Source organism: Mucor velutinosus (genome assembly GCF_035048745.1).
Source record: "Mucor velutinosus strain NIH1002 chromosome Unknown tig00001564, whole genome shotgun sequence".
NCBI classification, from domain to species: domain Eukaryota; kingdom Fungi; phylum Mucoromycota; class Mucoromycetes; order Mucorales; family Mucoraceae; genus Mucor; species Mucor velutinosus.
The window spans coordinates 2,149,064-2,176,281 of record NW_027041906.1 but is presented as its reverse complement, the minus strand read 5'-3'; the positions used below and the strand labels follow the sequence as shown (position 1 = coordinate 2,176,281).

Below are 27,218 nucleotides of genomic sequence, written 5' to 3'. Positions count from 1 at the left end.
ATTTTTATCATTTGTCTTTAAAGGCGTTCTCACAGACATGTGTTTACAAACACACATACATCATTCTATAAGGGAAATTATAAAAACTTTGACTTGGTGCAATCAGTAGAGATTGAATGTGTCAAATGTTGATCTCAAGCATCCACATCATCTTTTCATGAATCTAAAGATTGTATAGAGACATTTGTATGATGATCACCTCTGTTCTGATTTCCAAAGCTGCCGAATAGATGTTACTTGATCAATCTTCAACAAAATAGATCCTTTCAGGCACTGTATAGCCTGACAGATATGATTATTTTTTCTTGAAAAAGGAGGCAATTCAATAACCAAATGTTGGGAATTCATACTTCGAGCTCGAGTCAAATGTCCAGCCATCTACTAGAGCATTTCCTTAATAAATGTTCAACTGGAACTGTACAGCATCCGTGTTATTCTACTCCAAATGTCTAGGTATGTTGGATCCTCCAATGTGCTGCTGCATCAGTACACTTGTGATTGCAAGCAAGAAAACACATTTACAGTGATGATTGGCCATGATGCATTGCTGAATAGTAAGCCATGTCTTGATTCCATCTCTTGTGACGTAGACTATACACTTTGGAAAGTCCGGGGATGGCCCCACAGTCTTTTCACAACCAAACGAATCACCCTAAAAAAGGAACCACCACCTAAAGATTTTGTATTTCTTAACTTTGTACAGTTTTTTTTTTTATATATCTTTGTAAAAATAAGCAATGTTGTTCACTGTCTCTCGCATTGCACGCCCTACTGCTGCTCCCGTCAGGTACCGATACAGACAACATATGATACCAATGAACAGTGTTTTTAAGCTCACATCCTCCCCTTGTCATCTTTTATAGCAAGGCTGTTCAAGCCCGTAATATGGCTACCTTGAAAGAAAGTAAATATCGAGAAAAGAAACATACGTGCAACACTAGCTGCGAAATGGCCAGCATAATTAATTGATTTTGTTACTAGTTCAACAACGTTTGAAGTCTGTCCAAAACATCGAAAAGATTACCAAGTCTATGAAGATGATTGCTTCCACCAAGGTCAACAAGGCTCAACGTGGTATGGAAGCCGCCCGTGTTTTCGGTCAAGCTTCCAACTGTAAAGTATTATAACATGATTGGGATAGATTGTCGAGGAGGGATGCGTGTGTGTGTGTGTGTGTGTGTGTGTGTGTGTGTGTGTGTGTGTGTGTGTGTGTGTGTGTGTGTGTGTGTGTGTGTTAGGATGAGAGAGGAAGGGTTTATAGGGATGATTGGAGATAATCTTTTAGACATTTTGCGGGGAATATTAATACATACCACCTTCTATTATAGCTCTCTTTGCCAATGCTGAGACCAAGGTTGCTGATGATGGCAAGATTCTCATCGTCGCCTCTTCATCTGATCGTGGTCTTTGTGGCGGTATTCACTCCAGCGTCTCCAAGGCCACTCGCAGGGTCGCTGCTGAACACCCCACCTCCGATCTCGTTGTTCTCGGTGACAAGCCCAAGGCTCAATTGAGTCGTGTTGCCCGTAAGCAAATTGCCATTACGTTCAACCAAATCGGTAAGGATGTTCCTACTTTCCAAGAGGCTGCTTCCATTGTTGATATTATCAAGTCTTCTGAGCTCGAGTTCGATTCCGCCAACATTGTCTACAACAAGTTCCACTCTGTTGTCTCTTACGAAGCTGAAACCATCCCCGTCTACTCTGAAGCCACCTTCAAGGCTTCTCCCAACTTTGCTGTTTATGAAATCGAGGATGATGTTCTTGCTAACCTCCAAGAATTCTCTTTTGCTAACGGTCTCTACTGGGCCATGGCTGAAGGCCATGCTGCTGAAATGTGTGCCAAGCGTGCTGCTATGGAGAACGCTACCAAGAACGCTGGTGAGATGATCCAAAAGTTGACCATGACTTTCAACCGTGGTCGTCAAGCCGTTATTACCAACGAATTGAGTAAGTGTGCTAAATTATGTATATTGTTACTTTTACTAATTAGATTTACTTTAACTAGTTGATATTATTACTGGTGCTTCTGCTCTTTAAGTTTGATCACGTTGATAACAATTTAATTTATGGTGTTTGTTTAGACTCACAATGTCTATGCATTCATCGTTTTTTACATGAAAAAGAAGAGGAATAGACAAATTTCTTTGTAACAAAATACATAAATCTCAATATTTAAACCACATTTTACATTTGCATTTGATGATTCATGTGCGGAGCTTGTTGATAGAGAATGAACCCTGTGTTGTGGTCAGTTTCATAAATTGAGGTTTTATCGTTTTTTCTCTGTACATAACTGCAATGGATAATTCATGGTCTATCAACATTCCTGCCGAACCCAGTTCACAGCTTGTTCTTGTCAAAAATATTTCACTAGAGACGCAAGAAGCTACGATCAAGGACTTTTTCTCCTTCTGTGGCATCATTGCTGCCTTCGAGATGAAGAAGGATTTCCAAGATGAAAAGCATCAAATAGCTCTGATTATGTTTGAAAAAGATTCAGCAGCGAAAACTGCCACATTGCTGAGCCAAGGTACAGTCATTCACATGAGATTTATGCAGCGGTAAAGTATTCATGGATGGGATCCTTTGTATAGCTGTGGTCGACGATAGTCCAATTGAAGTAGAGCCCTATTTCAAGCAGGTGCTAACGGCCGAGAACATCACGACACCGGTAGTAAGCAATGCTCAGCAGCAGCAACAACAGCAACCTCAGGAGAGTAAATCAGTTTCTCATGTGATGGCGGAACTTTTGGCATCAGGCTATGTTTTGACAGAATCTGTGGTGAATAAGGGAGCCGAATTTGATGAAAAGCATGGTGTTTCCACTCGCGTCAATGGTTATTTGACCAAGATGGGTCTTAGCTTGACTCAGTTGAATCAAAAGTTTCATAGCTCGAGTACTTTGAAAGAGAAAAGCGTCCCTGTAGCTGCTGTCCCTGCGGATAATGCGGTCGATAGCTCTGCCACTGCCGCAAATACTACTACTAATACTACTACTACTACTACTACTACTACTACTACGGCAGCATCACCTGCTTCATCTAGAATGCAAAATCTGATGAACTCTAGAGCTAGTTTGAAGGTACAAGGGTTCGCATCTCGGGTGGCTGGCAAAGTGTCTACTGTCCATGAGGAAGCTAAGAGAATTGCTGTAAGTTAATCATTTCAGATGGAATATTTGGAAGTGCGGATCATCTGATGAATCTTGTTTATCATATGCATAGGCTGAAAAGAAGAGAGACGCCGCTGCTACAGCTACTTCTACTACACCTACCACTACTGTAATACCGGGAAATGACGCTGCTGATCACAAGCCTGATCAACAAGAACCACAACAGCATCAACACGTTGAGACAGCATCAGACTTGAAATAAAACAAATGTCTAAGGTTGGCTCGGCTCTTTTCCTAATATAAATTGTTTGTATATAACGTTGTTTTGATATATGTTTGTTGGGTGATGGAGCTAGACTCTGCAAAGAAAGCATCACCTGTATGTTTATGTTTGGATGAGTAATCTGGTATCGGCTCTTTCCTATATTTTGTAATGTTGTGCCTGATGATTTGATTATTTCATTCGATAATGTGACATTATACTTACTGTCCAACGAGTGCAGTCTAGCATTTGGAGTAATGAATGGCCCCCCTTCTGCATTTTTCACACATGGAAACGAGAAAATGCCTTTTGTTGTTCATGTCATTTGATGTGTGAAAACAACAAAAACTCAATCCGCTCCCGATCCTATTCATCCCTTTTGAAAAGGTCGTCTTATTTCTATTTCATTGTGGGGGGGGGGGGGCGAGACAAGATCATTCGTTTTCATTTATGAGGTTTGGTATAACCATCTCATTTCTAGAAAAAAAAAAAAAAAAAAAAAAAAAAACTCTTTTTTACATCTACAATCAGCGTAAACACGAATGCGCAATACTACAATCTACCCTCCTCAGCTATTGGAACCCCAGGAAGTGCGAACCATGCAGGGAGGCTATTGTGGTTACTGCAAGAGACAAAGACATGAACCGAGCTCATGTGTAACCAATGCTTGGTAATAGTAGGACGAATTAACCATGGAATGTTGTGGAATCTTGAAATTGTCAAGTTGATCTCCTTCCGATTCATGATTCGAAACGTGGATATTGAGATCATTTTGGCAGACCAAGTAAAAAGTACAAAGCTAGTGAGTTGAAACCATGTAGACAGCTTGTGCATTGCCTTGGAGAACCAACATTTGACCATCAAACCACTACCATTTGATAGGTCAGCTCGGGTGTAGTTTTCAGGCACCAAATCATGCAGGATGATCATGCCAGGTCAGAAGATTCATGGTGGCAGCAATGCTGACCATTTTACAAACACTCTTTCGAATTGATGGAGAGTCGGGCATTACCATGAAATATCTCCTTACTACCATGAGAAAGTTTTGGGCCCATATTGTTGACGGTAGTATAAACCTCATTTGTGTGAAAACTGTCATCGACAATGAACGACCCTGGCTTTGATTTCTCAGCAAGCTTTTGTATGAATACATAAACAAAATATTTCGCAGAGTGGCCATGGAGCTATGTATGTAAATGATCCGTCATTTATAAAGGTCATAACCAAAGCTTTAGCTCACTACATTCAACATGTCAAAAGATCTCATTGCAATTGAGATACATCACAAACATAGGCCAGGAAAATGAACATGGTTGGCATAGCAAATGTTAGGAACTCGCATGAAATGTCCAGCCCTCTTTCTACATGATGCTTCGCCGAAATAGGAGAGCATTCATTCTTTCATATGCTTATAAAGTATGTGAATATTCTTTTCGGGTAGGGCCATGGTCGATTATTACATCAATCAATCAGAATATGTAGTTGTACCTGAAATCCATCATCACCACCCCCAACACCGCCTCGTTCCATGCGTTAGGAGAGCCCGTATAAAAAAGCCTCGAGGTAGCTGTTTATCACATGAATCTAAGTCTGTTTGTTTGCAACAAAAGTTGCTGATCCATTTCCGTTGATGTGTACAGACATGCAATTCGATTCTCTCTATTTCTGATTGTCCAATGTGATCCACATTACGCCTTTACAAATGCGCTTGATCCAAGGATATTTTACTGAATAACACTACAGCTAGTTGCAGAATAGACTTTATTTTTTTTTTGTCGCGTCAATTTCGACGCCTTGACCCCTGAAAATCAAGTCAATGTTAATTTCATGAGACATGTTATAGTTCATAAGATTAGCTCGGGTTAAGCAGATGTATTATGTCCACAATCTATTTTAGAAACAGTAATGTTGTCGCGCATCAGCCGACAAAAACGGTCGAAAATAAGCTTTTCTGCCTTTGATTTGCTACGAGATATGTACACGCCTAGCCAGCTCGACTCACAGCTGGGTATTGGAAAGCACTGCTTCATGTAATTGGGTAGTCAGACACGTATGCACATAGATACAGTCTTTGATAAGCCATTCTGTATACTGTGGCATAGGAAGGGATGCGTAAACAGGTGCTCCCACCCCTCTCTCGCTCTTTATTTGGAATCGTATGTTGTAATATGGGGGTATAACACAAAACAAACCGTAATACCGGTGTCGTCCGATTATTCTAGTTTTCATGGTGTGTGTTACAACAAGAACTAGGCAAAGCGTGTTACATGTGCTTTGATTCTAAATTGAAATGAAAGCTGATGATATTAATGACCAAATGTCATCATTGTTCCAATATTGAGTGTATATAGAAAAAACGAGATTATTTTTATGAGGGTGGAAAGGTGATCCATGCTGTGATTTTTATCAGCCAATTTACACCAAAAAGCAGCAGTTTAATGTAGATTTGCTGCTGATTATTAAAAATTGTCAACAATTACATTTGCTGTATGCTTGAACCTGTTTATTTTTGGTTTTTTTTTTTACAGTTATAAAAAGGTACTTAATTTTGTGCATGTTATTTCCCTCTTTCTCTCTCTCTCTCTCTCTTCCTCACTTTGTCTCCGTCCGCCTGTTATCTCCACATCCCCATTTCTCACTCTCGCCTTATTTCCCAGGAAATCCAAAAAAAAAAAATCAGAGCCATGTCCTACTCATACCAACAAGATAACATCAAATCAGACGAATTGAAAATCTTTACCTCATCTACTACTTGCAAGCAAATGCTGAATCACTTCTATCCTTCACCTCACTCGCCACCCAATGAACAAGGTTTGTATACATAGTCAGTCATTGGATTCCATTACATCTCGATTAACACATGTACATGCTAGACATTTTGTTAAACACACCATTGCTGCAGGAACAGCAACAAAATCACGAAGATTGGCTGATCCAAAACCAATTCAATTTCTGTGCCTACAGTAACAACAACTCTGAAGCATCTTGCTCACCTGGTATCCGTACCCCTGATCTCAGTTTATCTGACAATTCACAAATGTTTGGTTTTACATCCTTTCTGAACCAAGCATATTTCTCCAACTCTATGCATCAACAACAACAACAACAACAACAACAACAGCAGCAACAACAACTCGTTCCTTCGCTATCCGTAAGTGACTAAAAAAAAAAGGAATTCATCGTGCACTGACACAGAAGGATAAAAAGCTAACTTTTTGTTTAATTGTATATTTAGCATCAAGATCATTTGATGTTGTTACAAAAAGGATATTCCGAAAATCATCATCCTGCTAATTCCAATCTGCTATTGACTATTCAGCCGCAGAGTAAACAACAGCATCAGCAGAAACAGGACCCCTATGAACAGACACTCCTTCCTATGCCTTACAGTCATGATTACTACAACGATAGTCAAGTCATTATCGATACCAACGTACAACAGTATAAGCAGCATCATCACGACGATTCCGCCTTGACCCAATTATCACGGGAGCAGCTTATTGAACGTGTAGTACAATTGGAGATGGAAAGATCAAATAGATCTGCTGCCGATGTCGACTGTCGAGCTTTTTACGAACAAGCAAGAATAGGTATGTGTATATTCAAATCAACAAACTTTACCTAACAACCAACACACGCACACATGTTACTAGACACAAACAAGAGCTTCTCATCAGGCCAAACTTCACATGAAATCAAGATTGAACCAGCAGATCCATCTGCATTATACAGCCAAACTTCCGCCGAGAACACTGTGGAAATGTATTCCTGTTTATGGGTCAAATGTACATCTCAAGCACCCTCTTTGGAGAAGCTTATGACGCACATTTGCGAAAATCATATCGGCAGTGGCAAGGTATATATATATATAAATAATTGCACACATACACACAAACGGCTTACCTAACATGATATTAAACAGGCCACTTACTTTTGTGAATGGAAAGACTGTGCTAGAAATAAGAAACCATTCATGAAGAGACATAAAATGCACAATCACATGAGAACACATACAGGTGAACGGCCTTTTGTCTGTACCGTGATAGGTATGTGTGTGTAATTTGCTACAAGTGGATAATAACAAATACTCACATTTTCAAATGATAGGCTGCAACAAGACTTTTTCTAGACCTGATTCCCTCAGTACACATATAAAAACACATTCCGATATTCGACCCTATTTATGCTCTATGCCTGGTTGCGAAAAAGCCTACTTTCATTCAAGATCCCTTAGAAAACACATTAAATCAACCCACCTCAAGAAATCCTCCACCACTGCATCAGTAACAACTGCATCGGCTCGTCGGAATAACCCGTCTTTCACGACTGTATCACAACAACAAAGAAGAAAACTGAACAGCAATATGATAAAATCACCTGTTCATTTGGATTCACCACACTCATTACAACTTATACCCAGTAACACGACTACGTTTTATTAAGCTTTTCCATATGCCTTCCCTCACTCTCTCACACAGTCCTTTATGCACTTCTATACATATGTTTCCTCCTGCTCCCTTTTCTCTTGACACACACCTGTTCTCTTTTTTTTTTGTATACAAACATCTCACGCAATTTTGAATAAAGCATTTCTGACTTTCTTTTTTTTTTTTTTTTTTTTTTCGCTCCTTCTTGAAAACAAATTAATTTGAAGCATCATGGAAACCACTGTGAATGAAGCAGTGGATGAGTTGACCAATGCATTTTCGGTTGATGCTGCCAGTAAGCCAACTGTAAACTAAAACTGAATGGATGCAAGGCACAGCATGCTGATCTAAACACTCGATAGATTGAAGCATTTAAAAAAGAAACGACATCATGTATGAAACGTGTTCAGGATACCACAGACCTAGCCAACAAAGTATTATGCTCAGCATCAGGCTCGGATGAGTAAAATGTGTAATAACATGCCTCTGTTATTAGGTTCAGTCTGAAACGAACAATATAAATGAGCTGCTTCAGTCACTAAAGTCCAAAGATGAAGAATTACAGACAGCATTTGGCAAGATTGATCAATTGGAAGTAAGCGAAATTGAATACCATGTGCGCTGCTAGGAAATCTCTATTCATATTATGCAATAGTTATTGATCAACCGTGTTAAAGACACGTATAATGCAGTAGCCGAGAATTTAGATCAAGTTGAAAAAACAGTAAATGCAAGCACACCGCTTCGACTCGTAATGTTTATATGTTTGCATACCTATTTGATCGCCTTTATTTCTTAATCATGGGTTTTTTTTTTTTTTTATGCTATAGGGCAATCGATATAAATCAAATGTACCAGTTCAACCGTACTTTCCACCACCAAATCACGTTGATATATACGATACAAATGAATTGTTTACATCCATGTCTCTTTCTTTATAAATAATGATGATGATGAGGTATGATGTAAGTGACGAAATGTTGTTGTTGTTGGTGTTGGTGTTGGTGTTGGTGTTGGTGTTGGTGTTGGTGGTGATGATGATAGAGTGATGGCAAGGGATAGGCGCCATTAGTGCCTACTGGGAGAGAAGCAGGAGCCGTAACAGTATTGTGATGAGACGGCGGTGGTGGAGGAAATGAGTTTGTTACTAGTAATTTTCATGGTTAGTAAAAGCACATTGTAATAAAGAAGCTATTTACATTCACTGATATGGTGACGATACTCTGATGATTCGTGTTGCTGGGTGGTAATAGTCGTGGAGGAGGAAGATGATGTCGTAGTAGCTGCAATGGCATTGGCGGTATTGGTTTGACTACTGGCATATGTGAATCACCACAGTGTCTTTTTGTAGCATATACCTGAACACTTACTAATCAATAGCATACTTGTTGCAGTCCAAGTAGCGCCCATAAATACCAGTGACATACAGAGCATAGATGCCCTTTGGACCATCGTGTAGTTCATATTCAACCTAGAAACCGGTTACAAGATGCCAGCCATCATAGTCTCGTGAAATTTATACCTCTTCTCCCTAATTTTACAACATAAAACACATAAACATTCAACATGTAAACAAATAAACAAAAACAGCAGGGCGTATAACAAACCTTATTTAGAGTAGCCAAGTAACCCTTATTCAAACTTAAAATTGAAGTATGATGAACAAAGACTGTGAATATCAAAAAAATTGACGTTAAATGCCAGGTTTAAACCTCTGATAACAAGACACACAGACCTTCTTCCACTCTATTTGGTTTGAATTCATTGACAGGCGATGAACAGGATGAGGATGCCTTTTTGTTGGATGTCAATTCATGAGGTTGCTCTTGAGGATACTGTGATTGATTTGGAATAATAAAGCCATAGCCTTTGGCCATGTTGAAGAACTTGACTTTGCCTGTTCTTCGGCTATGTCTTCGATAGAATATGGCGGGCGGCATCAATGGAGGTGGATGAAACATGGCTGCTGTGGGCGGTAATTGATCATATGGCTGTTGATATTGAAACATGATTTTATTACTGATGAAAGAGAGAGAGAGAGAGAGAGAGAAAAGAGAGGCTAAGAAAAAAAAAGACAGCATATAAATACAGTTGTCTATCTACTACTCTGACGACTATCCATTGGCAATGGCATACACCCAACCTTCCTTTTGGTCTTGGGTCTTTGCAAGAAATGTGTATTCCTTGTTGGATGCTGTGAAACGGATCACAGAACAGCATTGACTTGGCCGGTCCTGTTGTTCAACAACGAGGCCAGCATCAAATAATCGACACGGCAGCTCCATTAAAAGACCCTGAATGTAGCTACAACAAGTGTCTCCACTATAAATGTAGTATTCATCTTGCTGCAAATGAGAGTAAAAGTCAATGTTGCTGTTCTTGTCTAGTATACAAAAGAGCCCAGATACCGTCAAGATACAGGTCTTTTTCTGAAACGTATGATAGCGGCTGGCAGCATATTTCACATATAACATATCCTGCATCTTGTTGTGTTTGTGTTAATTAAATGTTTATATTAAGCAGTAGATATCTCCATAAGGTTTACCTTGATTTCGCCGCTGGTGCCATGGGTATTTGTATTGCGCATGGCTCTGGCGAGTCGTGTGCTCCAGTTAGTTACTGGCTGATTCACGCTTTGAAAGCAATACTCGTTGCCATCTAAATACAGTGTTTCTGCCTTTTCGTCACAGTAGATCTGTCTGATATGAGACAGATCAATCACTGCTTTCAATAGGGATGTGTTGTTTACGGGAGATGTTGAGTTTCTCTTTTTTAGACAAGAGCAGCGCCAAGCAGTTTGGATATGGTGATGATGATAGCCGCTGCTTCTGTTCCGTTTCAAACAGAAACAAAAAGTTGTCCAGGGATTGCGCATAATGCAAGACGAATCTGCCAGCTTTCGTGATACGGTTCAGATAACCCTCCCACGGCTTTGCAATGCTTTGCTCCTCTTCTTGATAGTAACGCAGCTCCAATTGGTGTGTCTGATATCAGATATGAAAATTCAGCATATAAAATAATAGCATCATATCAGCTACAGAACCTACCTTTTCAACAAGCCGTGGCTCTATTAAAAAGGCAGTAAATGCACTTTCTTCCTCTTCATCATGCTTATCTGAATGAGGTCGAACAGTCCAATCAGCATGCTGTTTGTATCTCCACTGCAATCCAGTTGTTCGTCTATTCCAATGTGGTGGCCGATGCCCGTACCGATGCAGTAATACGAGAGCACTGTCTCGTGTCCTTTTTAGATCAATGTTCTCTTCTTCCAGCTTCATCAATTCAGATAATGGCAGTCTGATACACACGGATAATTCGGGCACCTTGAGATCAACAACCGTCGGCAATGGCCGCTTTGATTTGTTGGGCAGACAAGCGTACAGAGACTGATACCACTGCTGCGATTCACTGATAGAGGCTGTTTGGAAATAGAACTTTTGTCGAGCCGAGATCAATGACCATGAAAAATCAATAGGTGACATGAGAAAAAGAAAATAGGTGCCATCCAGCAGTGCCTTTTGCTCTGCTGCAGAGATTGAACAACGATATCTGTTGCGAAACAAGCGCTTTTTTTTTTGAAACAATAGGTTGTCTACAGACGGGTGAAGATCAATGATGAATCGAGGCTTTCGGTATTGCGGTAGATGGCTGTGAATGCAGCTATCAGCAGCAGCAGCAGCAGCAGCAGCAGCAAGGCTGTTTAACAGCTATCAAATCATTTAACACAACAAAGCACTGTATCTGAAACGCTTGGCTACCTTACATTTCGTTCTTGATGCACACAAACATGGTACAGTTCCAAGTACCCTGATTGCGTAATGACGGCTCTATATTTGCTCCACTTGAGCGCCTTCTTTCGAATCTCTTGATGCGCACTGAGCACATTGGCACAGAGCACGATGCCCTGTTGCAGTAAATGCTGATCAAATGGATCTATCTCATGAAAGGGAATTTCTGCTATTTTGTTGGTATAGGCAGATGATATGCGAGATATGAGCGAGGGTCGACGACTGCTGGCCAGTGTGGCACTAATTGACTTTTTGCGCTTTTCTTGCTGCTCTGTCACGGCGTCGTAGAATACGGTACTATTGCTTGTGTTGTTGCTGAATTTAACTAGACTGGGTCGTCTCAGCTCATTGTCTTTGGTGATGGCATCTGCTTGTGGCAGGAGCACATTGGGAGAACTGCTTGTTTTTCCTGGTTTGTTTAGGATGGATTGGGGTGATAATAGCAGCGGTGCTGATTGATTTTGGCTCTTTTGGCTATGGAATAAAAAAATGGATGCCTCTGAAAGAGATTGCTATTATAGTAGGGCAAGCATTCTATCAGTGATTGCTCAGATTATAGCCTGTAAACCAACTTACTTTCGGTTACTGATGGTCATGGGCGGCTCGTGCTCTATGCTAATTTTATGGCCAATATCCTCCTTGTCATTGTCTTGTGGCAGAAACAATCCGCTGTCATCCTGCACAGAGAATGTGATGATGGTAGGATTCATATTGGAATCTGAAAAAGTAAACAAGAGAGAAAGAGATAAAAATAACTACAAGTTTCGATCTGATCCCATTCTTCCCTCGCTTGTATCACTCCTGTTTAAGCATTTAGCTTCTATCAAAATTAAACTGAGTTAGACGTTTCATGTATTAGATGCAAGATAGCCTGTTTTACTAACCGATCTATCTTGCTACGCTCGTTGGCATCGCTCTGCAGGCTCTCACCAAAGACATTTTAAATCAAATATTATAAAATTTAGGTATACCTAGTAGATTTTAAGCAACTAATTATTAGTTAGTAAAATAAAGGTTATATCAGAGTCACGAGGAGAAGGAGAGAAGGCATCTCCCTCAGCACCCTTTTTGCTTACACTGATATTAAACAAAGCCTATTATTGGGACAATGCGAAAGAAAATTCAGGTTTTATGCAACATTTGCAGATCACAATTACCATTTTTTGATAATAGAATTGTCATACCATTCACTGTTGCTGATGCTCTTAATAAGGTGGCGACATAAAGCTGGCCATAAGTAAATACAGGACTTGCGTAAGATCTACAGCGGCTTTTTTGAGATATTGTCATTGCAAAAAAACACCTTCAAGAGGAAAAGCTCCCCAATAAAGTATTTGCGCTAAGTAATTGCCCTTTCAATTCCATGATCCCCATTTAATCAGCATCGCAATCATCATTGTCATCATCAAAAAAGACATTTGGGCCAGCCAGCAGCAATGCCACCGCCGCCGCCAAAATCAATTCAAACCCAGCTTATTTGTTTCTGTTCAAGATTGGACAGTTTTTGTCTTTTTCGACTTCTGTAATTTGTTTTATGATATTCGACTATAAAAACTGTGATGATCCCCCCTACGCTTCCTAATACATTCTTGAAGTACTTTTCAAGGCGCTTCCAATGGTGTTAACTGTAATAAGTTTTTTGACTGAAATTACTGAGCAATTTAATAAAATTTGAAATGAGGTTTTTAGCGAAAATAACCAGATTTTGCATATGGAAACCTCATAAACGTGGCCCCAGAGATTACTTTGGATCCAGAGAAACATTTTGATTCTATACATATCGTAGTAAAAGTCTTCATTTTCAAGGTGAAAAATGCTATCGTTTGATTTTCGATGAAAACCATGAGGTACCCCTCATGCTTTTTGGTCGATTTTTGACAATATTTTTTTTGACCCAAAAAGTTGAGCAAAGGTGTCAGGGAGTTACTGCTACCCAAGTACAATTGTTTGGCGTTATTCCAATGGCTCAGAAATGTCCACATGTCAAGATATGAAGGCTTGAAAACTGTCCAATTTGGTTATGTTTTGCTTTATGGCGTTTATTTACACCGCATGAATCACATCCTTGGTAGTTGAAATCCTCTGGAAGGGCCGTTCTGCAAGCGTGTGCAACTTCTATTTCGAATAGAAGGCATATTGATTTTAGTAAGACTCATTCATGCAAATTTTGATACGTTATGTTGTTGGTAAGCTTGATAATAAATGAACTGAAGACCCGAATTTGCTGCTTGAATACTATGGTTTTACACCTTTTTTTGCTTCACTACGGTAAACCCCTCATTAAGACTAATATTACCAGATGCTAGATTAGAGGCTTAGTTGCCATGGTTTTTCACCTTCGCTCGCTACGGTAAAACTGCCTCATAAGTCAATGTCACCAAATGTTGAATTAGATGCGTTATGTTTTTGGCCAATTCTTTAAACTTTTGAATGTTTTACAGTATATCTATTAGATCCATCATCATCATTTGATCACAGCATGTAACTACATGGAACGAAGCCTAACAATGAGGCTCCCCCTTTATTGCAAACACCAATAAGGCACATCATCTATGTATACACTCCTTTTGGCTCTATTTTATCTCTTTTTATTTGCACTAGGTCCATTGCCAAATGAAGGGAATCCAACGTGGCGGAATTTGCTGGCTCCTGAAGCAGTGGTATCTGATGTCTCTTCATGGATACTGCTGCTGGACGTATCAGGTGTGTAATAGTTAAATTCTACACCCACCAAGGTACGACAAAACTCATGAATCATGGATTTGATCAGTTCATGTCGTCTGATGGTGGTACTTTGAAATACGGCGGTGGGATTATCATTGGCATAGATCTTCAGATGCTGCTGCTCAACGTAAGCGAGGAGTTTGTTCACTGCTGCTGCCCTGGCTTCATCGTTATAGTGTGCAGTCAATTCACCGCATTGCTTCACCATGTCCTGGAATGTGTCTGTGTTCTGGAATCGCATGTAGCTGGACTCCAGCAGCGAATACACGGCACGCTTGGCGAATTCAAAACAAGTTTTGGCATTCTTCTTTTCCAGTGATTGAGTTACTGTTCTACGAACTTTGTCATCTAAATTAACTTCAAAGTAGCTATTCCTAGTCAAGTAAGTGTTGAAAATGTGCTGTGCTGTTGCGAGTTGTTGGCCCAGAGATGCGTAAGAAAAGGATTCGTATTGCTCCAATTCAATGAAAAAGAACTAAATGTTGATCTGTGTTAGATGAGCACCATCATGACTTTTTTAATGGTAACTTGCCAAATTTTCACTGCTATACTCTTCTAGTAAATGGTACAAAAAGTAGCATAAGGGTGCCTTGGATTCTAAAATAGCCTTGAGTCCCTCTTTTCTGATTTCCTTGATACAAATGTCATGTGGGGCGTATTCTCCAAAGAAACGGTCTAATTTTCTGGATGAGCGAGTCGTTTTGATCTTGTATAGTGTGTGTACATCGAAACTAGGTAACACATGTGTAGAACCTAATAAACTCGAAATGGAAGATGATCGAGTACGACGATTGCTAGTGCTGCTGTCTCCACTAGCACTTGCCGCGGTTGATGAAAAACGGTTTCTTAAATCTTCGCTCGATGCAGTTCTTGCCTTTAATGTAGGAGTTTCGGATCGGATAGCTTCATCATCTTGTGAAGACAAGTCCTGAAAGTAGGAATTGGTGCTGTCAGAGAGCAAAGGAGGTCCTCCTGATCCTGCTACTGCTGCGATGATGTTGTTACTGCTGGCCACACTGCCTCGTCTGCTGCTGGTGCTGTTCTCAATTACCTCTTGGACATGCTCAGCGACCACAGAGGATCTTCTGGATTTTGAGATGGATCGTGGTGTACGGGGAGATAGCACATCGCTTACAATGTCATTTTGCTGTGATGAACTCAAGTTGAGATAGGAGGGTCTACGCTTGGATCTTGTAGCTGAGGTCGTTGAAGACAGCGAAGATGAGGATGAGGTTGGCATTATTCTAATAAATGTCGAAAAGAGAAAAAGAAGAGAAAAACTTTTTTTTTTCATTGCTAATTTTATCATGATGGATTACACTTTAATGAAAGGTAATACAAATAAATCATTCTATTTGGAGGAGATTCATTATCTTTCTGCTTTAAGGAACCAATCGTTCCTGTATCTCATTACATTATCTAAGCTTCTCGTCTCTGAACACGGTCTGCCAAAGCCTTGAGATATGGATCTGCCTCCATGATCTCTCGTTCGAGAGTATATACATGCTTAGCACCTATCTTTTGTTGCCATGTGATCCCTTTGGGTGTTGATTTATAGGCTAATTGCGATAGCCACATGGTTTCTTCCTTGAATCTACCCCAGAAAGACACTGTCTCGATTCCAATGAACTTGTCCTTGATCAATTTGGGCTTTTTACGGTCCTTTTCAACACTCTTGACATCGTCGTAAACAACCAATTTGGTAACATAGCCATTGGTATATAAATGCACAAAGATGGCTGGTGATACCGCAGAAAATCCAGCTACACAATGATACAAATGGCATTAGCCAGTTGCTTTGATTGTGTTGCCATGGTTACCTACCTAATGCCACACTCATGGCAGGCGCTTGCCCTGTACTCAATAGCGCAGGTACTGCAAAGATACCACATAATCCAAAGAACGAAGCTGTCATTTTGTATCGTCTCATTGTCTCTGCAAAAGGGCCTGCTCAATTGTATAGCTGTATCAGTGTCTAAATTCTTGTAATGTCTCAGACATGTAGACTTTACCTATATATACCAATGTCTTTTGCACATCTTTGGTATGCCCTTCAATGGGTTGACTGATCAACTTGTTGCTGGTAAATCGACCTGCTGCTTGCTTTGGAACAGTGGAATATTTGAAGGCTTGCATGCAAAGCTTTGTGTTGAGCATAGGTCTAGATCTAGCGGCAAGAAGAAGCATGTTGAATATTGTATTTGCTTCTTCGATAGCTGGTTACTGCCGACAAGTTTTGGTAATGTAAGAAATGAACACTCCAATTGGAAAAAATTATTGAGGAAGGGGTAGGGGTGGCACTAACCTTTGGCTCAAGAGGCACAACTCCGTCAAGGTTAGATCAGCCTCTTGGATCGCTGAAATGCGCCTGCAAACGGGCTTGCTCTCGCAGGCACTATTATGTAAGATATCTTGTAGAGCAATCAAAAGATACTCAGCATATCGATAGCCAGCACTTTCAAGATTGGCAGCCTGAAGAGCACTTTACAGAGCTCATATGAAGCTACGAATGTGAAGCAATTACTGAATGATTTGAACTCAAGAGCTAATTGAGCCAATCATCAACTTACAGACCATTAAATTCATTTGTACACACTATTCGACCAACATATCTTACATCTTTCTCATTCATTTTATTTATTGTTCAATAGATCATTCAAAATGAAGGCCACCTACTTATTATTAGCATTCGCTCCCTTCGTATTTGCTGCTGATTCCAGTGTGCCTGAGATCCAAGACGGTAAATTTAGTTGATTGTATACTGTACGCATAGACTTACATTTTGTTACAAAGGTTTTGAGCAAGTTACTTGCGGAAGTACATTGAAATTGACCAACAAGGCCAACAACTACAAATTGCACTCACATGGCGTGACATATGGTAATGGCACATATCAGATACAGTAGATACACCATGGATTGGCTTGCTGATAACGATGATAGGCAGTGGTTCTGGTCAGCAATCAGTTACGGGCTTCCCAAATGCGGATGATGGCAACAGTTTCTGGATAGTGGAAGCAGCATCTGGAAAAGCGTGCAGTCGCGGGTAACGAGATGATAGAATACTTGCAAGAGACGAGTTCATCTAAAACGCTTGTTGCCAACATAGTGAGCCCATTCCTTGTGGATCAGCAATTCGATTAAAGCATGCCAATACGCAAGGCTACCTTCATAGTCATTTGCACCAATCGCCTCTCTCTAGACAGCAAGAAGTGAGTTGCTACGATGGAAAGGATTCTGGAGATAACTGGAAAGTAGAGTGTCTGAATTCAGGGGATAAGATGTGGCATCGTGAACAACCCGTGCAATTTGTTCACGAAGACACCTATGCTTATTTGAGCAGCAATAGCAACCACCAATTTGGACAGCCCATTCCTGGTCAATTGGAAGTCGCTGCTTCCAGAAGTGCATCCAAGAACACGCAATGGATGGCTCAGGTACGCAAACGCACTGTCAAAGCAAGACAAAAGTACTCATATTTATACAGGAAGGAATTTATTTTGCTGCTGCTAGTACATCAAAGTAAAAATAAAAAATCTAAATCATACAACATTAAACGATAGCTTGAGTGTTGCCCAAGGGATTAGCAACGTATTTATCTACATTTTCAGCATCGGATGGCAATGTAAAGTCTTTGTATTCTTTTCCGTAGTAGCTTGTTAGAGCGTCTTGACATGCCTGTATAAGTTCCAAATGGTAAGTCAAATTAAATGCTTCATCATTCTCTCCATAGCACTTACGCGGAATTCTGCCATCTTGAGAGAGCTGCCAAATCCTTCACCTAGCTTGTTTTCTCCAGAAAAGACGCCTACAACAAAGACAGGAGCTGAAGAATGACGACCAGTCTCAGACAACAATCGAGACACTGCAGGCTGTTTGTTCAATTGCTTCATCAATATGCTTAAATGACGCTTGGGTTCCTGCACTTTGATACCAGGTCTAACATCGAAATCACGAGACAAGACAAAATCATGAATGAACTTTTTGGCTGCGTCTTGACCTTGCTCTTGGTAGATGGCACCGATAAGCGCATTCATACAATCAGCCAAGACTCTAGAGTGGCCCAACTTGACGCTATCGTTTTCTGGTGCCTTCCAATCCACAGTGTGTTGCATACCAACTTCAGTGGCAATCTTGCTGAAACTCTTGTTGCCAATGTAGGCTCTTAAGGTGGTGTTGAAAGCGCCAGGATGGAGTTGTGGAAATCTGCTGTGGATGTATTCTGTGGCAAAGAGTCCAGTAACTCGTTTTCCAATGTATTCCAAAATAGCGTTGTTGTTGCTGCCCTCCACAGACTTGTGAGTCAAGGCTTGCTTCAAAACATTGGTGTCTAATGATAAGCCAAGACGTGCCCCAAGTGCATTGATGGGTGCTGTGTCCTCGTTTTCGCCATTCTGGTAAACAGGTTGAGTGTGGAGTAAAGCTGAACTGAAGCGAGGTGCTATAGTTATACGTTGAAGGATGAGCTTCTGCTTTAACGACTATAACCTATGGGATGTGAAATGATTTACCTGATCTGACAGCTGTCATCACCTTGTTGGAAAGGGCGCTTGATTTTGTGATTGTGGCAAACATGATGTATCAAGTCGCTTTAAGGTAAAAGAATGTAAATTCAAAAAGAAAGCCTTTCAATATTTGATAGGTAAGCCCCTTCCAAATTTCTCTGTGGGTCGCTGTGGACAAGGGGAAATGGTTAAGCGGGGGTAAATCATTACAGTGGCTTCGATTGCACATGAAATGAGGTCACGATGTACAATGCAATCATGGAAAGAAGGCATCGATTCAATGACAAGACAGAATCAAGTAGGACCTACTGAGCATGTACATTTATAGCAGAAGGGTACCTTGAGTACAGGCTCGTTGATTCTGACCATTGATGCCATCAGAAGCGCTACAGCAGTGAGGCAAATGTATGTCAAGTGAGAGAGGTATACACGAGGCATCTCCACCGACAGATGTTTCGGCACTTTAACCCAATGGTGTCTGTCTTGTGCTTGAATATTGTTGGTGGTATACAAGTTGAGGTCGCACTAAAGAGCTGCTGCTTGCAACCCAAAATAAGTAAATACATTTCCCTTTTCTTCAGCTTCTTTTTCCTCTTTTACACATATTTTGCCAAGGGATATTTTCATCAAATGCCTTCGCTTGCACTCTCAAGCGCAGAAGACAAGAACAAAGTAAGGCGTGCTTTGCCAACTGCCGTAAGTTTATTCAATAGCTACAAAACCCAAGCAAAATCCACGCCAATTAACCACATTCTCGCATTAGAAAATTTATGCGGCTACAGTCGCTCGATTGTACGTTGCGTATCCCAATCCACACAAATGGGCCTATTCCAATATCTGGGGCGCTGTTGCGTTCCTCAAAGACAAAAAGACACACTCGCTGTACATTCGCATCATTGACTTGATAGTAACGTATACATTATAGCCCACGCAAGCATCATGTAGTAGTAACACAGCCCATCTAAATAGCATCATAAAGGTGTAATCTGGGAACAAGAACTCTACGACGGATTCGAATTCACCAAGCATACCCCATTCTTTTACTCTTTTGCCGCAGATGTAAGTTGACGAGCGAAACGCTTTGTGTGCGTGCATGATACTAAGTTGGTTTACTACACAAAATAGGAATACATGGCTGGATTATCGTTCTCGGATGTAGAGGATGCCAATGTATTTTACACAAAGATCTCTACCAGGGAAAGCAACTCAAAAACCAGTAGTAAGGCCAGTAGCAGCAGCAAAAGCAAAAAGAAGAAGGGTAAGACAGGGTGAGGTGTGTATGTGTTGTGTTTGCAGATGTTCATTGTGTTTACACATAGAAACAAGCGGTAAAAGACCCAAGGGAAAGTTGGATAAAACTCAAATTGGTTTACCCTCTGAATTCAGGTAGGCTTTCCCTTGCTAAATTGAAGTGTTTATTCATTGAACTTGTCATTCTCATATAGACATTTGGGTCATATTGGCTATACGCCGGATAAAGGGTTCAGTGTGCAGAACACTGGCCCTGAGTGGAACGGTTTGTTTGATCAGTTAAAGGATCTTGGTATTTCAGCTGAAGAGCTTCATGAGAACGAGGACTTTATCAAAGAGTTTGTTAATGAGAGAGGCGGTCCGCCTGCACCTCCACCCCGTCCTTCTGACTCGATGGGCTCAAGGGCTCGTGTTCCTCCTCCTCCACCATCAAGACGTCATGCTCCTCCACCTCCTCCTGTTGGTGGTAAAGTATTATACTGCTAATGTCGTACAATGAATAAGGGTTTATTAATGTGGCATGTAGGAAGAAGACCTCCACCACCACCTCCTCCCAGCCGTCGAGCAGCTCCACCACCACCCAGTCGTTCGCATATCCAGGCACCACCTCCACCTCCACCAGTTCGACAACCATCGAACAACTACCATGAAGAGGGTACATATCAGTCGACCCCTATTTCCAGCGCTCCACCTCCAGTGCCAAACTTTTCTTCGCATCAAATGTCACCTCCTGGTAACGCAATGCCACCTCCACCACCTGTGAGATCTCAACCACCGCCTCCTCCACCTCCTCCACAGCAGAGTTACAGTGAGAGTTCCAGCAGATCAGTGCCTCCACCTCCTCCTATGCGATCCCAACCCACGCATGAGGGTAGTCCTTCTCGCTCCATTCCACCTCCACCTGTCATGCCACAAGCAACAAAGTCCAACAATCCATACAAGATGGTTCATCAAGAGCAGCAAGCATTCTCTCCCCCTGCTCTTGAGTCACCACAACAATTTTCTTCACCTCCAGCACCACCACTTCCTCCTGTGGCAATTCCTCCTCCTCCACCTCAACCTCCAGTTCAACCACCACAGCAACAGCAAGTGTATCAACAAGAGCATGAACCAGAAGTGGCATCCCAATACAGTAATACGTATGAGGACGATGACGATTTTTACGATGCTCCAGAAGCACCCGCACCTCCACCATTGCCGTCCATGCCTCATCGCTCAGTGCCTGCTGCTCCTCCACTTCCACCTATGCCATCAGGAAGATCAGTTCCTCCTCCTCCACCTCCTCCACTTCCCAACAGAGATAGAAGAGGCCCTCCTCCTCCACCCATGGGACAAAGACCCAATGTGAGATCCAATGCTCCACCTCCGCCTCCAATGCCTCCCATGATGGGATCCAGTGCTAATGGTGCTCCTCCACCACCGCCTCCCCCTCCTCCTCCTCCAATGACTTCCATGAACGGTGCTCCACCCCCACCTCCACCAATGCCTCCTATGGGTGGCGCTCCTCCTCCACCTCCACTTCCTCCCACTGCAAGCTCTGGTGGTGCTGGGTCTCCTTTGCCTGCTTCTACTGAGCCTCGTAACGCTTTATTAGATGCTATTCGCGGCGCTGGTGGCATCTCATCACTCCGCGCCACTCCTGTTGAAGCACGCAAAGACCGTAGTAGTCCGTTGGCAAGCGCAGGTGCAGGTGCCGCTGCTGGAGGAGGTGCTGCCGCTGGCGGCGATTTAGCAACTAGTTTATTAGCAGCATTGAATGATCGTAAAAAGGCTATTCAATCAGACAATGATTCGGACAGTGATGATGGCAGTGAATGGGATGATTAATACTGCACTTTATCTGTATACAAATTACTTTCTTTAATAATAAATTTTTCCTATTACTTATCTGTGGTCGTTCAAGGAAGCCAGTGTATAAGTATTTGCAAGTTGAATAGGTGAAATATAAGGAACATTATTGTACAAGGATAATCTTAAGAATGGGTATTATCTTAATCTTTATGAAGCAACTTCTTTCCACGTTTGCTCATAGGAAGTCCACCGCCTGGTTGATTCCAAGTAAGGTACGACTCATCACCAAGTTTTCTATGGCAGGTATTGTTAGAGCCCACTCTTGGAATACAGCTGAGAATAATTGAAGCTTACCTTGGCCTTATACAATGTCGAAGCGAGAATACAGTGCCTAAAAAGATGGATATACCACCAATGGCCATATAGGCAATGCCCAGATAAGGGTTTCTTCCTCCTAATGGTGAAGTTGTAGTCAAGACAATCCACTTGGATCCTCCGTAGATGGTGGTTTCAAAGTCTACCGATAGCGTTAGTCTTATCCACTTCATCCGATCCCCCATGCCATCACCTACTCATATCAATGGATACTCTCCATCTTCCTGCCTGCAAGCTATCGTGATCATTTCGAGCCCAAATCTTTCTAAAATCAGGTAAAGCAGCAACATGCATCCAGATCATAAATCGCTCCATGTTGGATAAATCGGGTGCAGGATACTCATCTGTGTATTTCCCTTGAGGGTAGCGCAACGACCAATTTGGTGGAGGTACAATTTCTGCGTTGGTGTATTGTGTGGGCCTGTACTTTTTCTTGTCAGTAGGCCATGCTATTCCAGTTCTTTGAAAGACATAATCAGGGCTAGTAGAGGATACAGAAGTCAAATCTGATGCAGTATCTACAAAATTGCAGAATAAATCGGCTGCTTCTTCCTAGCTAAATTGACCAACAAAGCACTTACCATTAAACATGGAGTTTGCTATCAGTCCGCATGGATATATAACCAGGCCGTCTTCGTTAGTGCCTAATGGCCCGCAATTTGTGTTGAGCGTAGTTGTGTCTACCTTCTTGCCATCCAGCTGAGTAGCATCAAAGTTTTTGATATATTGACGATGGTTTTGATAAAAGTTTGTCAAGCGATAGTACATGAAAATAGGTCCTGTCATGGTTTCAGGCACAGTAAAATCGAGCATACATCTCTGAATATTGAGTTGATTTGGGTTCTTCCATGTTGAATCCAGGAAATCAGTGACATTCTCGAAATGATACGCAGGCGGCTCTAGCGTCGTGTTTTCATTTGAAAATTTGAAGCTGTACTTGCTTTCATCCAGATAAACAGGCTGGCTGTAAGTGTTGCAAGTAGTGTAATCAATCATAATCTCATTCACCTGGTTGAATCGTTTGCATAAGTTTCATATTCTGCATTTTATACAAGACGCTATCATTTGACTTGCCTTATTGCTAGACCAGTACAGCAACCCACCGATTGGCATAAACAAAATACCAACCACGAAAAACGTAGGCAATACAGCTCTAGGCGTCAGCACTGGTTGCCAAGCAGGTAAATTTTGTTGCGTAAAGGGGCTATCTATCTCGAAACAAGTATCAGTGTTTTGCCATGCTCTCGACTTTTGTTTTGCACATACCATTTGGCTTTCGAGTTTTTTTGATCGTTTCTGTTTCTGACATGGATTTAATTATGTATACAACAAAAGAAAAAGGGGGGAATATGGAGTGAGAGAGAAAAGGTAGCACTAAACCAAAGGCTACATACATTAGAAAGGACACAGGCATCATACAAGTTGTACGAATCACGTGTATTAATTGCTCTACGCTTTGTGTACCTTGGAAATTACATGAGCTTAATTCATGTTGCCTTTTATCGTAATTGATAATCATCTAGCACTTTAGTTCTTCGGCCAGCAATGCTGAAGTCTAAAATAGACAAATGTCAATGCTCAATGTATTGACCAATAGAGACAAGTGATGCACACAGAAAGCAATTCATAAACAAGATCAAGCAATGATTCAGCCACTGTTGTCTTTTCTTGGCATAGCATCGCCCTGTCCATCTTCACACCTTCCGTAATGATCAACCGTATCTGCAATTATGCCAAATGATATTAATTATACATTAGAATTGCTGCTAAGATGCGCCGCCCAAACATATACTAGTAGCAAATACCCACTCTTCAACTTATCGCTAGGACTCTTCACTTATTGTGCAATTTCAGTAAGTGGCATCCTAATATTTCGCCTTAGAAGTAGCATTTAAATGAGCAGTTTGCAATGACTCCGGCTATTAGATATATAAATACACTGCCAAAGCAAAGGAGTTAAACAAAGAATTGGTACCTTTCAAGTTACAAATTTCTTTGCTTTTCAAGCCTTTTACTCATGATGAAACAACGCTATCTTTGTCATATTAGTATCATAAACATCGATTGTCTATATGATTGATTTTGCTAGCCTAAATTGATTAAAATTTCGCTTTGCTCCTGTTCAAAATTGATTGAATTCAACTAGTTTCGACTTGATTGAACTATTTTGCAAGATTCGACTATATAAACTGTAATGGTCATCCCTTACACCCTTAAGCTTTGTAAGAGTGCTTTTCAAGACGCATCTAATGGTGCTAATAATAAAGCGTGTTTAGAATAAACGTATCGAGTAATCTTTATATACAAAATCTCGACATTTTCGCCAAAAACGTCATTTCATATTTTCAAAGATTACTCGATACGTTTATTCTAAATATGCTTTATTATTAGCACCATTAGATGCGCCTCAAAAATTACTTCAAGAATATATTAGGAAGTAAGGGCTAATTTTCCCAACTTACATAGTCGAATCTCACAAAATAGATTGATCAAGTCGCAATTTGATCAAAAATCAACGAATCGAAAGGATTTGTAGATAGCGATGCTTAAATATATACAGCAGCTGGTGAGACGGATACCATGCTCTTGATGAAGGTTATTGATGCCGTTGGAAGGCCATAGGAAGGGCACTGAAAATTGGAATTTACTAGCGCATATCGTAAATTAATTGTTTTGCTTAAACTACGGGTTATTATACCTGAAAAGATTAAATCATTTCAAGCTGCTCATCCCAATGCAAACCTCCAAAAGCGCCATCTAATCTAACATTGCCCATGCTATTTCGACTATGAATTCTGATGTACTACGAATTGACTCGATTTCTAAAAAGAATACTTCTAGTAATGCAAGAAACAAGAGTATCAGGTTTTTCTTTACACACCTGCCGCCCGTTTCAATGTGATCTTTCCAAGAATCCGTTGTGCCTAAAATCGTTCATTTGAGATACTCAGTGAGATTGAGATGCATGAAGGCAAGAGATGTACAGCCGCTTCCGTGCTGCATTTGGCAAGCTTGTCATGGTATGTGTGCATATAATTTACCTGAGAGAAATCTAATTGACCTCTAAAACAACAAATATTTATGCTTCGCTAATCAGGAATTTACGGTTGAAATGTTGATGTTGTGCAAGCCATCGTGTGAATGAGTTTTTGTTTATATGAGTGATAAATTACTGATATCATTACAGAAGATGGTATGACAAATCCCACTGATAAGACACTCCATTTTCCTCAAGCATACATGCAGATAGACAGCATCCATCTTCCAAAACCCTTGCTTGCTTGCTTGCCTGCTTGCATGCTTGCATGCTTTCTCCAGCTTCCCACGTGACCGTGGCAAACATTAAATCAATCAGAATAAAAATGCTCGCTATCTCATCCAGCTTTTCTTTCTTCATCTTCTTCTTTATCATTTATACTAAATCAGCCATGTCTCCTGCCAACACTAACCAAAACTTGAAAACCACCTTGTGCTTTGCTATCCAAGACAAGATTGGCGGTCTCGAAAGCTGCTTAGCTGCCATCAAAGCCATGGACATTTCTCTTACTCGTATCGAGTCGTAAGTGTCATTCGTTCTCGCTGTAGCACTCTTATATTCACAGTTAGTTCTGCAGTCGTCCTAGCCGTACCAAGGAATGGGATTATGATTTCTTTGTTGATTTCGATGCCAAGGATGCCAACCAAGTAAGCAACGTCGTCGAGGGCCTCCGCAAGCATACCAAGGATGTCCGTGTGATTGGCTCTGATAGTACCACTGGGGGTAAGTGTATAGACAGCTGCTTGTCAACACACTATGATGTGTTAACCTGTGAAATGTTTCACCAGACAGCGTCCCATGGTTCCCACGCAAGTTGACAGATTTGGATACATTTGCAGAGAAGGTAATGGAAATGGGCGAAGAACTCAGTAAGTATGCAAATCTTCCCACGGTTAAAGCTGTAGCCAACCCAACCACCTGTTGATAGGCTCTGACCATCCCGGTGCTCATGACCCTGTTTACCGTGCTCGTCGTGCTGAAATCACTCGTATTGCAAAGACTTACCGCACTGGTCAAGCCGTTCCTGAGATCGAATATACCGACGAGGAAAACGAAACCTGGGGTAAGGTCTTCCGCGGATTGACTGCCATGTACCCCACGCATGCCTGTCGTGAGCATCAATACGTTTTGCCTCTTTTGATCCAAAACTGTGGCTACAATGACAAGAAGATTCCTCAAATCGAGCAAATCTCTCGCTTCTTGAAGGACTGCACTGGCTTCACTATTCGCCCTGTCATGGGCTTGCTGTCCAGCCGTGATTTCTTGAACTCATTTGCTTTCAGAATCTTCTACTCGACTCAATACATCAGACACTCTTCCAAGCCATTCTACACTCCCGAGCCCGATGTTTGCCATGAATTGTTGGGTCACGTTCCACTGGTAAGTTGTATATCAGCTCCCCCTTTTGAAATCATCATGCTGACATGTATTACCTATAGTTTGCTGATCCCGATTTTGCTGATTTCTCACAAGAAATTGGTTTAGCATCTCTTGGTGCCTCAGATGAAGATATTGCTAAATTGGCTACTATCTTTTGGTTTACAGTGGAGTTTGGTTTATGTCGTCAGGATGGAGAGATAAAGGCTTATGGCGCTGGCTTATTAAGTTCATTTGGTGAGCTTGAGTATGCACTATCGGATAAACCTGAACTTAGACCATTCGACCCCTCCAAGACTGCCGTTCAGAAATACCCCATCACAGAATTCCAGCCCACCTATTTTGTCGCAGAGTCATTCAAGGATGCACAGGAGAAAGTGAGAGATTTTGCAGCCAAAATGAACCGACCTTTCTCTGTGAGATATAACGCACTTACACAGACAATCGAGGTGCTGGATAACAAGGAAAAGGTTGTTCGATTTGCAAAGAGCATAAGAGATGATATGAAGACATTAGCAACTGTACTGGAGAGTCTTGCTTAATTTTTTTTTTTAATTATTACATTCTA

The 27,218-nt window shown here is 41.2% G+C and overlaps 14 protein-coding genes across 14 annotated transcripts; 7 read left to right on the top strand and 7 right to left on the bottom strand.

Moving 5' to 3' along the window:
• Positions 1-737: 737 nt before the first annotated feature.
• ATC70_011004 (uncharacterized protein) lies at positions 738-2,039 on the top strand (the record flags this gene model as incomplete). Its single annotated transcript, XM_064830207.1, has 5 exons — positions 738-787; positions 864-904; positions 982-1,113; positions 1,329-1,949; positions 2,008-2,039. The coding sequence occupies 5 exons, from the start codon at positions 738-740 to the stop codon at positions 2,037-2,039; spliced, it is 876 nt and encodes a 291-aa protein (XP_064682709.1).
• A 261-nt stretch (positions 2,040-2,300) lies between these two features.
• Positions 2,301-3,376, top strand: ATC70_011003 (uncharacterized protein; the record flags this gene model as incomplete). The annotated part of the gene is made up of 3 exons (XM_064830206.1): positions 2,301-2,532; positions 2,597-3,153; positions 3,227-3,376. The coding sequence occupies 3 exons, from the start codon at positions 2,301-2,303 to the stop codon at positions 3,374-3,376; spliced, it is 939 nt and encodes a 312-aa protein (XP_064682708.1).
• A 2,684-nt stretch (positions 3,377-6,060) lies between these two features.
• ATC70_011002 (MFS domain-containing protein) lies at positions 6,061-7,818 on the top strand (the record flags this gene model as incomplete). The annotated part of the gene is made up of 6 exons (XM_064830205.1): positions 6,061-6,187; positions 6,250-6,527; positions 6,612-6,966; positions 7,030-7,232; positions 7,299-7,422; positions 7,484-7,818. The coding sequence occupies 6 exons, from the start codon at positions 6,061-6,063 to the stop codon at positions 7,816-7,818; spliced, it is 1,422 nt and encodes a 473-aa protein (XP_064682707.1).
• Positions 7,819-8,034: 216 nt separating this feature from the next.
• ATC70_011001 (uncharacterized protein) lies at positions 8,035-8,602 on the top strand (the record flags this gene model as incomplete). Its single annotated transcript, XM_064830204.1, has 4 exons — positions 8,035-8,109; positions 8,166-8,237; positions 8,300-8,398; positions 8,459-8,602. The coding sequence occupies 4 exons, from the start codon at positions 8,035-8,037 to the stop codon at positions 8,600-8,602; spliced, it is 390 nt and encodes a 129-aa protein (XP_064682706.1).
• A 136-nt stretch (positions 8,603-8,738) lies between these two features.
• ATC70_011000 (uncharacterized protein) lies at positions 8,739-9,812 on the bottom strand (the record flags this gene model as incomplete). Its single annotated transcript, XM_064830203.1, has 6 exons — positions 8,739-8,950; positions 9,003-9,115; positions 9,174-9,274; positions 9,326-9,334; positions 9,411-9,472; positions 9,539-9,812. 6 exons carry the CDS (start codon positions 9,810-9,812, stop codon positions 8,739-8,741), a joined length of 771 nt encoding a protein of 256 aa, XP_064682705.1.
• A 105-nt stretch (positions 9,813-9,917) lies between these two features.
• Positions 9,918-10,286, bottom strand: ATC70_010999 (uncharacterized protein; the record flags this gene model as incomplete). Its single annotated transcript, XM_064830202.1, has 1 exon — positions 9,918-10,286. One exon carries the CDS (start codon positions 10,284-10,286, stop codon positions 9,918-9,920), a length of 369 nt encoding a protein of 122 aa, XP_064682704.1.
• Positions 10,287-10,517: 231 nt separating this feature from the next.
• ATC70_010998 (uncharacterized protein) lies at positions 10,518-12,301 on the bottom strand (the record flags this gene model as incomplete). The annotated part of the gene is made up of 4 exons (XM_064830201.1): positions 10,518-10,787; positions 10,851-11,510; positions 11,567-12,065; positions 12,168-12,301. The coding sequence occupies 4 exons, from the start codon at positions 12,299-12,301 to the stop codon at positions 10,518-10,520; spliced, it is 1,563 nt and encodes a 520-aa protein (XP_064682703.1).
• A 1,868-nt stretch (positions 12,302-14,169) lies between these two features.
• On the bottom strand, positions 14,170-15,555 carry ATC70_010997 (uncharacterized protein; the record flags this gene model as incomplete). The annotated part of the gene is made up of 2 exons (XM_064830200.1): positions 14,170-14,790; positions 14,848-15,555. 2 exons carry the CDS (start codon positions 15,553-15,555, stop codon positions 14,170-14,172), a joined length of 1,329 nt encoding a protein of 442 aa, XP_064682702.1.
• A 179-nt stretch (positions 15,556-15,734) lies between these two features.
• Positions 15,735-16,502, bottom strand: Atf6 (positive regulation of ATF6-mediated unfolded protein response; the record flags this gene model as incomplete). Its single annotated transcript, XM_064830199.1, has 3 exons — positions 15,735-16,078; positions 16,140-16,262; positions 16,328-16,502. 3 exons carry the CDS (start codon positions 16,500-16,502, stop codon positions 15,735-15,737), a joined length of 642 nt encoding a protein of 213 aa, XP_064682701.1.
• Positions 16,503-16,976: 474 nt separating this feature from the next.
• On the top strand, positions 16,977-17,840 carry ATC70_010995 (uncharacterized protein; the record flags this gene model as incomplete). Its single annotated transcript, XM_064830198.1, has 5 exons — positions 16,977-17,055; positions 17,109-17,195; positions 17,258-17,360; positions 17,424-17,751; positions 17,802-17,840. 5 exons carry the CDS (start codon positions 16,977-16,979, stop codon positions 17,838-17,840), a joined length of 636 nt encoding a protein of 211 aa, XP_064682700.1.
• A 26-nt stretch (positions 17,841-17,866) lies between these two features.
• Positions 17,867-18,889, bottom strand: ATC70_010994 (uncharacterized protein; the record flags this gene model as incomplete). The annotated part of the gene is made up of 3 exons (XM_064830197.1): positions 17,867-17,992; positions 18,055-18,755; positions 18,826-18,889. 3 exons carry the CDS (start codon positions 18,887-18,889, stop codon positions 17,867-17,869), a joined length of 891 nt encoding a protein of 296 aa, XP_064682699.1.
• Positions 18,890-19,449: 560 nt separating this feature from the next.
• Positions 19,450-21,897, top strand: ATC70_010993 (CID domain-containing protein; the record flags this gene model as incomplete). Its single annotated transcript, XM_064830196.1, has 7 exons — positions 19,450-19,515; positions 19,583-19,726; positions 19,789-19,878; positions 19,945-20,077; positions 20,139-20,205; positions 20,265-20,536; positions 20,597-21,897. The coding sequence occupies 7 exons, from the start codon at positions 19,450-19,452 to the stop codon at positions 21,895-21,897; spliced, it is 2,073 nt and encodes a 690-aa protein (XP_064682698.1).
• A 164-nt stretch (positions 21,898-22,061) lies between these two features.
• ATC70_010992 (uncharacterized protein) lies at positions 22,062-23,545 on the bottom strand (the record flags this gene model as incomplete). The annotated part of the gene is made up of 6 exons (XM_064830195.1): positions 22,062-22,155; positions 22,216-22,378; positions 22,434-22,754; positions 22,818-23,244; positions 23,311-23,444; positions 23,503-23,545. 6 exons carry the CDS (start codon positions 23,543-23,545, stop codon positions 22,062-22,064), a joined length of 1,182 nt encoding a protein of 393 aa, XP_064682697.1.
• A 2,119-nt stretch (positions 23,546-25,664) lies between these two features.
• On the top strand, positions 25,665-27,192 carry ATC70_010991 (Guanylate cyclase domain-containing protein; the record flags this gene model as incomplete). The annotated part of the gene is made up of 5 exons (XM_064830194.1): positions 25,665-25,795; positions 25,851-25,996; positions 26,062-26,142; positions 26,202-26,653; positions 26,713-27,192. The coding sequence occupies 5 exons, from the start codon at positions 25,665-25,667 to the stop codon at positions 27,190-27,192; spliced, it is 1,290 nt and encodes a 429-aa protein (XP_064682696.1).
• Positions 27,193-27,218: the final 26 nt, after the last annotated feature.